This window comes from Fukomys damarensis, unplaced genomic scaffold, assembly GCF_012274545.1.
Source record: "Fukomys damarensis isolate Sample0158 unplaced genomic scaffold, DMR_v1.0_HiC HiC_scaffold_16, whole genome shotgun sequence".
NCBI classification, from domain to species: Eukaryota; Metazoa; Chordata; class Mammalia; order Rodentia; family Bathyergidae; genus Fukomys; species Fukomys damarensis.
In genome coordinates, this window is record NW_022900928.1 from 52,991,995 (window position 1) to 53,005,220 (window position 13,226).

General features: G+C 36.7%; 1 protein-coding gene across 3 annotated transcripts in view; it reads right to left on the reverse strand.

Moving 5' to 3' along the window:
• Positions 1 to 5,131: 5,131 nt before the first annotated feature.
• Positions 5,132 to 13,226, reverse strand: part of Pdgfd (platelet derived growth factor D) — a 250,296-nt gene continuing 242,201 nt past the window's right edge. For 2 of the 3 annotated variants that reach the window (XM_019210350.2, XM_010642063.2), the window contains exon 7: positions 7,388 to 7,718. In XM_019210350.2, coding sequence (XP_019065895.1) covers positions 7,593 to 7,718 — 126 coding nt within the window. In that variant the 3' untranslated portion in view covers positions 7,388 to 7,592. Of the gene's footprint in view, positions 6,114 to 7,387; positions 7,719 to 13,226 lie in introns of those variants that run through there. The other variant, XM_010642064.2, reaches the window with a different exon arrangement.

Below are 13,226 nucleotides of genomic sequence, written 5' to 3' on the forward strand. Positions count from 1 at the left end.
ATGAATGTGATCATGTGAGTTATAGAAGCATTATCTGGAATTACTACTTGCTAACTTTTGGCATGTTACTTGAATACCACATGCTTCGCTAACACGATATCATTGATTTATACATACTCATTTATTTCATTTTCATAAAAATCACTTGGCATTCAATTATTACTGAAGTTAAATAAGCTTCAGAAAACTTCTTGGCACCTTGTAAGTATTCAATAAACAGCCCAGTCCTCAGAGTCAATATCCTTATTCATAGATTTTATATTTGCATATTTGCCTGTTCAAAACCAGTGTGCTGTGTTTTTACAGTCATTGGCACACATGTGCAGAGCACTGAAAAAGTTTAAAATACACACATTCTGAGCTGAAATCACTGTTATACAGCACTCACAGTGTAAACAAGTGTACTTTTTGAGATCTGTTAACGGTGTGACATTCACATTTTTTGTTCAGTTTTTGATGATTTTGCTATTAAATTGATCACAAGGAAGCTCCAACCCCACGATGAAGTGCTGCCTAACGTTCCCAACTACAAGAAGATTGTGCCTCACAGGGAAAATACATGTATCAGATAAGCTTTATTTAGATATAAACTATATTGGGTTACTGGCTGTGAGTTCAGTGATAATGAATCAATTATATCTTTCTCCTTCCACTACTTACTAAACAACTTCTCCAAAAAGTGGTTTTCATTTCAATCCATCACAATTCCTTTCACAAAATCTCACTGTAGGACTCACACCTCTACCATATAAGATTCTCAAACAACTAAATAGAGGGATTTGGTCAGACGTCAGGATCAGTGGCAAGGGGCTCCCTCAAGATTTGTAACTACTTTCTGGGTGTTGGTGTCATTCTTCCCATCTCTCTTTGCAGTTTGATTTTCTCTGCAGTTTCTGGTCTACACGGCAAGAAGCATGACTGCCCATAGACATTGATTTTCACATTCTACAATCCAGTACCCAAGCAAGACTCTCTCAGTCTTTTCTTAGGTCCATATATCTCAAGAAAGCTGGGATCAGGTGCTGCTTCTCTGGAAATTTAACTGCAGCTAGTGTGAGTGTGCATGCATGTGCGTGTGCATGTGTGTGTGTGTGTGTGTGTGCATGTGTGTGGTACTGACAGTTATTCCAGCTATAACACAGAGCTGCACTGACTGATGGTAGCGACTAGTCATGTGTGGCTATTTACGTCTAAATACAAACTTAAAGTGAATAAAATTTAGAAACTCAGTGACCACATTAGTCATATTTAAAGGCCTCAATAGCCACACATAGCAAGTGGCCACGGTAATGCACAGCATAGGTAAAGAGTGTTGCCACCAACACTAAAAGTTCTACTGGATGATACTGCTATAGGAAAGAGACGTTTCTCAGAACAGGAGTGCAGGTGGGGTTGGAGGAGTGTTTCTAGGCAGATAAATCAATAGCTGTTTATTACATCTTCTCTGCAATAGTTGATAAAAACTGATCTAGTTCCCTTGAGATAATTTCTTCCCTGGAACTCAGGATCTTTTTATATTCTTGCAATTGTCCTGTGATCCTTTCCCTCTCAATCTTCACCCTCCCCTAGGAATCTTGGAGACTATGCCTGTGGCTTTTAATAGCTGTGTATTGATTCCCAAATTTGCATCTCTTCCTTAAACTCCTGAGTTCCATACCACAGACCCAACTGCCTACTTAACATCTCCATGTGGGTATCAGAGGCAACTTGGCATTGGTATCTAACAAATCTCCCCCATAGCTCCTCCTCCTCCTTTTACTCCATCTCATCACACAACACCTCTCCCTTTCCAGATTGTTATGCCAGATGTCTTCTAAACATTATTGGCATCATCTTTCAACCTCACTTAAATAGAGTTTCCTAATCTCACCACATTTTCCTCCATTCTAATGCCACTCTTTTCTTTCAGATTCCTCTTGACATTGATTCAACTTTCTTTCCCTGATGCAGTGTCATCTTCTCAAGGAATCTCTGCTATCCTCTGATGTGGACTCTACCTTTTACTTTCATCCCACATTGTGCTTTTGCTTTTCGGAAAAATAATAGGTTATTGTTATATTTATACAATATTTACCCTGCCTCTTCTGGATCAATAAAGGCAAAAAGCACATGTGTCTAATTCTGTGAATATAATGTGTCTAACACAGGGCTGGGCACTTAACCAGCCCTCAGTAACTATGGTACTTACTAAAGTTTGAGAGTACATTTTTGTGAGCTTTATGAACTTGTTCTTATTTTTGGCTATGGACATCCTCCTGGTTTTGTCCTTATCTTCTCCTAGTTGCAGATTTGTCACTATAAGGGTGACTTTTAGTCTCATCTGAGAGATGTGCTGTCAAAATTGACCTCTCCTTCCAGCCTCCCTTGTTGTCCCAGGAGAATACTCTGAAATTCTAACTGGTGGAACTCCGTCCAGGTTAGTTCAAACCTGCACTCTTCCCCCGACCCCCATAACTGAGGCCTTTGGATTCTTCTGTTAGCATTTCTTATAGTCCTAGTTCATGCAAATTATACTTCTCAGGCATTTGCACACACAGCTTGCACAACAACAGGAGAAACATCCCTTCCTGTCTCAGAAGTCTCACTTGTATTTATTGTCTCACTTGTAGCACTTCAAGGAGCCCTATCTATAGCTTAAATTCTGGCCATTTTCCAAAGTGCATAATCAGGCAATTATTCCACTGGAAGAGACCGATAGGACATCTTATGTATTAGGTTTTGTAAAGGAAGAAACACAGGTCCAGAAATTGGGAGACTAATCACTGTGATCAAAGTCTCACTTTCTGCCTAATTCTTTATGACACCAAGTGCTTCTGTAGCTTCCTCTCCTAAATATGAAAGGCTAAACTCCTTTGCTAGCCATCTGAGACAGTATAAGGTACTTAACAAATCTAAGTTACTACCAATCGTTCTGCTACAGATTCCTATCCTTCCCTTTACTCCACAGTTTTGAACTGAAATTATTTGAATTTATTATATGTATTCTTTGCTTTCACCTTAGGCATTTTGTTGAGATATCTTTCTTTCTGTTTAATCCCACTTAGAATATCTCTGGTTGTATTTTCTTCATTGATCTGATTTGTGTTTTGAACCCGAAAGCATGCCTAATACATAGTGGACTTTAATGTATTTGGTGGTGAATAAATGAACTAACACAATACTTTAGAGAGTTTCCTCCATATCAACTGTGGCTAAATTTCCTTTGACAGACCTCAGTAAGCAGTTACTATCATATTCTGAAGTCTAATCAAAATGGACAATATTTGAAATATTTACACAAAGTGATCCACTCTCAAGAAGCAGTATTTTCTTAAAACAGTTGGTATTTGCATCCTACTAGTTGCTCTCTTAGGAAACTGTGCATTTGCTTTCCTCAATTGACCCTACCTCCTATAACTCCCCAAAGTAGCCATCAGTATCTCTGACGTGAAGATTTGGTGGGTAGAGGCTGGTGAGAAAGGAAAGCAGTACGAGAGTCACAGGGAGAAAAATGAAAGCCTAGAAAATACTAGAAGGTGGAAAACAAAACATTTGTAATTGTAGGTATCACTTAAAATGTAAATTAAATCCTAGAATGATTTCAACATTTGGTTTCTGGATACAAAATTTGGCAAACAGTATCTAACATTTAAAAATAATTAGAGAGCCAAATGATTTTGTAAGAAAATGAAGATTGCTTGGCATATAACTTGTTATGTTGAGTATATGAACCTTCATGACAGACCCAGCTCCACTCTCTTCTACTGTGATCTGTTAAACAGTTTGTATATATTGCCACAGAAGTGAAATTTTAAAAATACATAAAAATTAATTTTCAGCCTTGGAACTATAACTTAAAGAGCAGGAAAAGCCTTCTATTAAGCAATTAGTTACTTATCTGTTGATGTCTATTTTATTTAAGCTGTCCCAGAATGCTATGTTAAGTTTAGAAGCCTGAGTCATATTTAACTTTATCTTTAAAAACAATTGAATGTGAGCAAATGTCAGTAAAATCATCAAATTATAAATATCTACCCTCTGACATAGTTGATCAGGGCTGTCAATAAACAAAAATGTATTTCCTAGGATTCGAGGCATGAATACTAATCTACGAATTTTAACTTAATATTTTACCGGAGAACCCTAGGAGAATATGAAACCATTTGGAAAACTGTTGAATTATTCTTAGAGTAAAACTGGACATATTCACATTTGGGAAATGAAATAAAATTCTTAATATATGTGCATTGAAATGCTGTTTACCTACAGTTATGATTTTTTACATAAAAACTCAATTTGGATTAACTCTTATGCACAGAGTTGTATCTTCCTTCCCCTACCCCTCCCTCAAACTCTGACTCATAGGTTAACCGGTGTTTCTGATGATAAAATTAATTCCTAGCAGAGAATACATATATTTACATTCACTTTCTCCAAGCAGCCTAAAACCACTAAAGTTGCAGTTTACTTCAACACTCTGCAGCTGTTATTTTACCTTCCATAGGACATGTTAATAAAGACTAAGCTTAAATCAGAGGCAAAAATTCTTGCAACTAGAAGACCTGTCTTTAGGCTCTGTATTCCTTTATATGTCATATACCAAAAATGCTACAGAAAAATAGCTGCTAACTTGTTCCTCTTAGCTGGCATCCTTGACCTAGGAGCAGGGGTGTATACCTGGAGAAGACAGTGTAAAGAGGAAAAAGGAAAATGTGGTTGTGCTGTTGGAGGTTTCAGGCCCCTAGGAAGAAAAACAATGGGAACTCTCTTAGGTAGGAAGTCAGAGGAGAAGGTAATTAATTAGAAGGACCATGGAGAATAAGACAAATGGAGACGTCAACAACAGGAACAGCAAGAAAACAAAACCCAAGTTCCATCTCACTCCATGGCTTATGACAGGGACACAGTGGCAGCTTGTCATCTGGGAGCAGGTGTTCACTCTTTTCAGCCATTATAAAATGGAACCCTCACAAATCACCCAATCTTGTCACTCCAAACAGTTATATGCATTTGCAAAAGTGTGTTTGTAACACTATGCCTTTAAAAATCATGTTAGTACTAAATAATGGAGTAGCTTTGTTCAAAAGCAATATTTATTTTCCATGAAGATAAGAGACATATTACATTTGCTACAGAAAAAGCTATGGGAAGAAAAGACTGCATGCTACCAATATGACAAAAACACATAAAAACTCTACTTATGAAAGTGTTTCGCCCTATGAGAACATATTAAATGAAAGGCATTATTCCAGGTGAGTGAACCATACAGAAATGTGGATTTATTAGGATTTGTTTTGAAATGTAATTTGTACAGTAAGATTTTTATTCCTTTGATGGCAATGAAACTGATTTATTGACTAATGCTGGAAGTAAGATAGATATTTGATAACCAGGAGAGAAGTTTTAATAAAACATTCAGGGAAGAAAATGAAAAGTAAGTGAATATGTCTGCTTACATTTCAGCTAATAAATACAAACTACAGATATGGCTTTAACTGAAAAGCATACTGGTTATTGGAGCTTGGAAGGTCTATTGAAAGCTGGGTAAAACACTCTATAATTTTTCAAACTTACAGGTACAATATAAGTTGCAAAAGCTAGAGTGAGTGATATAACACACAGTTTGGTTTTGGTGCAGGAAGTCAATGTTTTCATAGGAAACTTGCAAGTTGTCATGAAGGAGAAGAGTGGTTCCAGATTACTAGTGTCTACCTCTGCTATTTCTGATCATGTTCTAGGATCTAGGGGACTGAACAATAGAATGTTTAATTTTGTCACTCAGTCTCTGAGGAGGAACACTGGGTACTTTTAGGGAAGTTTTAGAATGTACATTACAAGAAGCTTAACTGAGAAGAGATAAGCTACCTAAGGATAGTTGAAAACTTGGATCTCAAACAATTGTGGTTAGAGATCCAGGTGGATTCATTTGATACCACTCACCTTAACCAGCCCTGCCACATACCCTTCAGACAAACTGGTGGTGTCAGTACAGTCCTGGAATCATGGGAGAAATCAGTTTTCCATTTGATTTTCAAGGCAGGACAGAGTAGCCCTGCGATATCTTGATTTTGGTGTTTTCTCATATGTCTGGCTTCTGAGGCTGATGAATCACTTCCCACTTCTGGGGTCAGTCTCTTTGAAATAGACACAAAGGAGTCAGGGAGGAAAATTAACTTTAGATACCAGTAGCCAATGCAAAACAGTTTTCTAGTGGGAGAGCAGACCCAAATTTGGTTCCCATAATTCACAGTTGGCTCCTTAGAATATGCTTCACAGACTTGGAAAGAACAAGAGGCCCAGATGCAGTTTTCAACTGGCTCAGAAGGAGGAATTAAGAATGGTGAGAGAGTATATGAGTAAGGACTCACATCAACAAAAATTGGTGGTTTTATTAATGTAAAAAAGCTTTTATGCTATAAATAATCCACAGTTGCCTGCTAAATTTAAAATGCCACTGTAAATGTATACACACACATATATGTTTTATAAAACATATATATGAGACAGGAAAAATACATAAAATTATGGAAACAGTTTGTAGTGTTCAAACCTATTGTTAAATATGGACTCTATCAAGTAGTCCATCTAATTTCCAGTTATGTCTATACTTTAATGCTTCCTTTTTTGACTTTCAACTTCCCAAATCTTTCAAAGAACACCATTTTTAAGAAGGTCACACACAACTCCCATGTCATTCCTGAAATGACTTGCTTTTGTGGAGGAGTATTTGGAAAGAAAAAAAAAAGTCCTACTACAACTTATGCATTGTCTCTTGAAGGAGAATAATAATCCCTCTGAGAAATGTTTTGAGATAAGTATTAAATGAAGTAGGATGCCACAGCAGAATGCATAAAAATACAATTTACTGACTTTCTAATACTTTCATATTATGGCATGGTTTGGGAACAAGTAATCATGGACCACATTAGTAAGTGTGTAGTGCATCTCATGGGAAAAATGGCTAGGTATTTTCCTTTTTCTCAGAAACCATATTTTTTTCTTTTTTATAACTAAGGCATACACATGAGAAAAGCTCATCTTTTGGCTTTTCATGTGCAATATGATTCTTTAAGAGAGTAAGATTCAAAATGGTTTGTGATTCAAAATTTAAAAATAAATTCTCTTCTGAATTTCCTAAAGACATGGTTCATAGATTTGATACATTTCTTATTTTGGCAAAATATTGAGGGTCTAACTAATGCAGCCATAGGTAAGCTCTGGCATACCTGGTTATATATACTGAAGAAACCCTTTAATCTATTTACACACAGACATAGACATAGATGTACCCGTGTGTGTGTGTGTGTGTGTGTGTGCATGTGTATATCCTCACATACTCTTATTAAATGCAATCCTTTATTAATTTTATTGGTACATTTTAGGTATACAATATAATCACATTCATCATTGGAAATTTGTACCTTTACATAATCCTTAAAATAATTCTTATTTTTTCCCCATTCCTCTGCCCTCCCTAGGCTGACCCACTTGCATTCATTGCATTGCAGGTCTGTAAGGTAGTAAGCTCATTTTTGGGTGTGGGGGAGTCCCTTACTATAGCCTCCTTAAACTGAAGTTTCTTTCATGCTTAATATAAGTATGTGCATACTGTTTTATCGAGGTGGTCTTGAACCACATATACAATTGCATTGTTCATGGTGATCCAGCTGGATATCAACAAGAGCCATGTTCTTAGCTTTGCCCCTCTTTTTGGAACGGCCAGGCTCAAATTTTAATACCTAAAACAAGAAGCATAGTTCTGGTTAGTAAACTGTTAGACCTTAATTCATCTACATGCCACTTATGCCCTTATGATAACTTGTTCTTTATCTTTTAAGAACCCAACAAAAGCTATGGGCTTGGTATTAGAATGTGTGAGAGTAAACATATTCTTTGTATAATCAGACTCCCCGAAGTGTAGGATTTTACTAGTCCCAAGGTGGTGGTGTACCTGTGTCACCTACTAAACTACCACAGTGACCTCAGGCATCCTAGCAGGTATTCATAGTTTTCTACGGACCTGATTTGTGGCATGTGACATCCTGAATATATCATTATCCTTCTGACAAAAGGATGTGCCACAGATTAATACAATACTGAGCATATTATCACCATAGACAAGACAGTGAACAAAGTAGGAAGATAATATGCTGGTAGGAGTGAATATAAATTATTCCCTGAGATCATCAGGGGCCATAAATCAATGATGATACATTCACAGTGTTACATATTTGTGAAGATGCAAAGCCTTTTACAATTTAAAATAGTTCAGGCTCCACTAAAATCTTTGTGCATTAATACCTATGCATCAATGCAGCACGGTTTTAATCAATAAGTATATCCCCATTTTAAAAATTAATAAATTTAAACATAATTTCTTCAATTAGTACTCTAAATAGATATTAACCCTTCTTCCTTGGTGTGGTCTTCAGTGACTCAAACAGTATCTCAAGGATAAACATTTGGTAACATTACGTACTTGTTCTTGTATTCAGTTGTAAATCTTTTATATTTTTAGGTTCCTATTGGCCTTTTCTTTTTATTTTGTTCCATTTTTCTTTGAGACCCTAAACTCCATTATGGCATCTCCAAAATATTATGAAGCATTTTATGCTACCATAAATTTTTCAAATATATAATAATTTTGCTTTCAGATAAATCTTGTTTGTCACAGAGTGAAGGTAACATTATACTCATTTTACAGTTTGGTTGATTGAGGTTCTAATGGAAAAGTAGCTTGTCTAAGGTCTTCTGGTGACTTGGACGTCAGGCCAGGGTTTTGCTTACTAGACTCTGTGCCTACAATTTCCTTTTGTTTCTTAAGGGTGTTTCAGGCCAAGTGCGAAGTGCATTGGGAACCTGTTATGCTTTCCCTGGTATACTTAAGTCCTAGATGAAGTTCAGATGCAGGAGAATCTTGCTATTATGTGTGCGTAGTTTTTCATGACATTCCCACAGTTCTTTACTATCATTTGCACTCTCTGCCAGTTTCTCACTCTTACAATGAATAAAGTCTTAAAACAAGACCTTCTACAAGGAAAAAAAAAATATGCCCAAGGTCCTTGACACTCAGGTATCCTAGTCTGCACATTCAATTATCTTTTAGCCATGCTCTTCCAGAGGAGTTTCAATCAGGCAGAGAATAAATCACTGCACTTTTTAGATGTTGATTCAAACTAGGGATATGAAGTTTGCAAAAAAAAAAAAAATTGGGAGAAATAAATGGAACATCTAAGAGAGTTCATAAGGGAGGCACAAAGACCCCATAGTATTTATTATTGGTAAAGGTAGTCTAAATGCCAGCTTTTATAGCTAATTATATTTTTATCATTCATTTTCTGCAATTGCATGGCACTTAAAATATGTATCATATACACTTCTACATGGTTCATTGTGTGTTCTCTCTATTGTTTGGATTATAAGAGTCTAAGGTCAAAAACAGTAAGAACTAAGGGCTTACTAGATGATAGGCACTGCTGGGAGAAGTGCTACAAATATTAAATCACTTGGACTTCACTTCAGTAGGTGAGAAAAAGTGCTTTTTAATTTAATTCATAGGTTAGGAAAGAGTTTAAAGTTATTTTTTTTCTTTTTAAAATTTTATTTATTTATTTATTTATTTATTTATTCATTCCTCATTCAGTTTATTGGTACATTTTAGGTATACAGTACAGCTACATTCATCATTGGGATCTTGTACTTTACATGACAGGTCTTGGTTCTCATTTTTTCCCCTTGTCCCTGCCCTCCCTTCACCCCCTCATCCCCTCCCCATTTACAAACATTTTATTTCCATTTTTTCATTTTCTCCTATTTTTTTTCTTTCCCTTATTACCTTTCCCCTATCCTTCCCACTTTCCTTACACCTTTAGTCCTTTTCTTCCCATTTCACAATGTCAGTTTTCTCATTAGGATCTTATGTACTATTATAGTTTTTCACACCAGATAAACTATTCAGTATTTACACATTTGACTTATTTATTTCACTTAGGAGTATAACCTCAATATGTATCCATTTTCCTATGAATGAATCTAATTTCTCATTCTTTTTGATGAGTAGTACTCCATTTTATAGAAAAACCACATCTTCTTTATCCACTTTCCAACTGATGGGCAAATGGGCTGTTTCCAAGTTTTAACTATTACAAACTGTCCTGCTATAAATATAGGTGAGCATATATCACTGTGATATGATTCTTTTAATTCTTTTGGAAAGATACCCAGCCGAGGGATGGCTGGGTCAAATGGAACCTCTAGTCCCAGCTCTTTGAGGTATCTCCATATTGATTTCCATAGTGGTTGCACCAGTCTGCATTCCCACCAACAATGGAGAAGGGTTCCTTTCTCCCCACAACCCTGCCAACATTTGTTATTTTTTTTCTTGATAGCAGCCATTCTTTGTGGGATGAGGTGGAATCTCAATGTTGTTTTCATCTGCATCTTTCAAATGACCAGTGATGTAGAACATTTTTTCGCGTATTTATTTGCTGCTTTTACTTCTTTGTCTGAGAAATGTCTGTTCATTTCAGATGCCCATTTTTGAATCGGGTTCTTGCACAAGATAATGGCACCAATATGTGGTAAAACCAGAATTTGACTCCACATGGCCTAGGCTATGTCCTTACCCATGTAATCTTGTTGTACCTCTCAACAGCATAGTGGGGAGGCAGGACCTACTGAAGAACTGTATCTGAGTAAACTCGATCGGCAGTGCTAGCAAAGTAGAAACACAAGAGAAAATCTCCTGTTTCCTCTCTGCATTTCTCTATCTCAAACTCCAACAAACACAAGAGACAAAACAAAAAGGAAAAGGAAATAAGGCTGGGACCAAAACAAAGCAGCCCATGTTTTACACGTTTTAATTTTCACACAATTTTGAAACAAAATTGAAAGTACTGAGAGCAGAGTTAGGTTAACATTTGCTTTTTCCTGTTTCCATTTTTTTAAATCCTTCTGGGTGTTTACAGAACATAAAAGATGTTGCTTCTCAATGAAAAATAAGTGACCAAACCAATAGCTAAAATATATTATATTGGGGTATTAAACAGTCCTCCTTGTGATTAATATAAAAACACTATAATTCTACCTTTGGTAAGAGGGTTTCAGAAGGTGACCGTAATTTTGCCAAGAATTTTTCCAATATGTTAGTCACTGTCATCCAAGACTGTCTTTACATGAACTAGCTTTGGGGGCTGAGGTGTGTAGGGAAGAGAAACGGTTGCTGAAAAGCTAAACATGTGATAAATATTCTTTGTTTGAAAAAGACCATTCTGAAGGCCTAATAATTTGCGATGACTGGCATCTGTAGATGTGCTTTCTCATTTGATGGCAAAGAAAAGTGAGTGCTTTAGGATAAGAGCAAAAGCCCAGGTGGGTTTTCTAACTGGTCTTCTGAGTGTTCATGGATTTTTCCTGTGTCTTATATTAAGCAACACAAGCACAGTGTGTATGTGTTTTGCTGATAAGAAGAGAAAAATGAATTGGCAGACACTTTTCCCAGACAAGACAGGAAAGCACTATTTGAACAAAGTAAAAATTGGACTGCTTTACTAGCTGATCACAGCACTGATGTTCAAAGCTTTCAGACCATGTAATAGTCTTAGGTTCAGGTACACAGCATTGAAAACAGGAAGAAAGCAAAGCTGATTTGAGGGAGCAAGGAAAGTTAAAAGAAAAATGAAAAGCTTTTATCAGAGAAAGCAAACTGGCAGGTTATAGTTTATCGGGTCACCTTTAAAGGGAAGGAAGCATTGAATTAATTAGCGTGGCTGGAAGAGACGTGCTAATAGGTACCATCACAAAATGCTTTCCTATCTTCCAAGCTCTGATTCACAGCTGCAAGCAGACACACAGAAATAAAAATCCGCTGACGGGTAGCCAGGCATTTCTTAGCATCCATGGGTGAAAATGGAAATCTGACTCTTCTCCATCCCCTGGAAATCCACGTGAAGCCAGGAAAAATTGACATTCATTAAATGAGAGGGACTGAGTCAGTCAGTAGCTTTTATACCACTATACAAAATCAGAGATGCTCAGTTTTGCAAATTACCACATCATGAAAGATATTTAACTAAGTTACTTGCCTTCTTGCCCATAAAGCATTGAGTGAATCATTGCCATAAAGCTATTATACTAATGAAACAATACAGGGAGAAAAGCTATCTGTTGAGTCAGGGTCTTGTTTATTGGGAATATAAAAGAAGGTTGTTAAGGCCTTGTAACAGTTGCTAAATTAATGGCTGACATAGGAACATGAGTACATATTTCAGGCGAATGTATTGTATAAACCTGAATCATTAACAGTTTATTTAAGATTCTACCCAAATTCAACACATACACATAGTTGCTTATGAATAAAAAAGCTTCCAATTTTTGCCTCTATTTTGACTTCTTTTGTATGTAAAGGCCATGAAAATGTACATAGAATCAATATTTTTACAAGATGATAGTTAATTATGCTAGCACTTAAATTCTACAAGAAAAAATATGGAAGGACTGGTATCAACTCTTGACACAGTTCCCAAAGGAAGGATATAAATGACAAACAGCTCAGCAATGTTATGTTGAGAAGCTTGAAGGTAACAAAAGGTTACCTTCAGTCAGGGTTCTTAAATGCTCATGAACTCTAGAAATTCCATCTTTATATCTGTAGATATTTATTTGTAATAGAAATTTTCTCGGTTGCATTCTAGGGTGACTACGGGACATTTAGCTATGGTCCTATCTTCAAATAATGAAGCAGTGAAATGATTTTGACAGCATTTTAGAGGATCGGTGACTACCTATTTAGTCTACTTATTGCAGAAAACTTAATGGAAGCCTGGATGGGCATAAAATTCCAGAACATAGTATTAGCATTAGGGTATCATTCATGGCACAAATGGACCTTGTCTGGTGAGGAATATCTTGCTCCCTGGCAGGTTTGCTAAACGTTGGCAAGAAGGCCTGTTGTGAAGCTGTATTGAGAAGGAAAGGGTATGTAGTGCTCAAACAGTGGGTCATTTTGATTGACAAAGTGAGTCATCAGGGCTGAAAGATAGTCAGAGCTAAGGAAGCCAGACCATTAGCTCAAATAATTAGACACGCACAAGCATGCGCGCGCGCACGCGCGCGCGCGCGCACACACACACACACACACACACACACACATGTTTTAGACTTTACAGTTTTTGGATGCTTTCCTTCACCTAGTGTCCCCATGTAGCAAGAAGCACAAGTGTTTTCACTGCCACTATAGTGATGAGTAA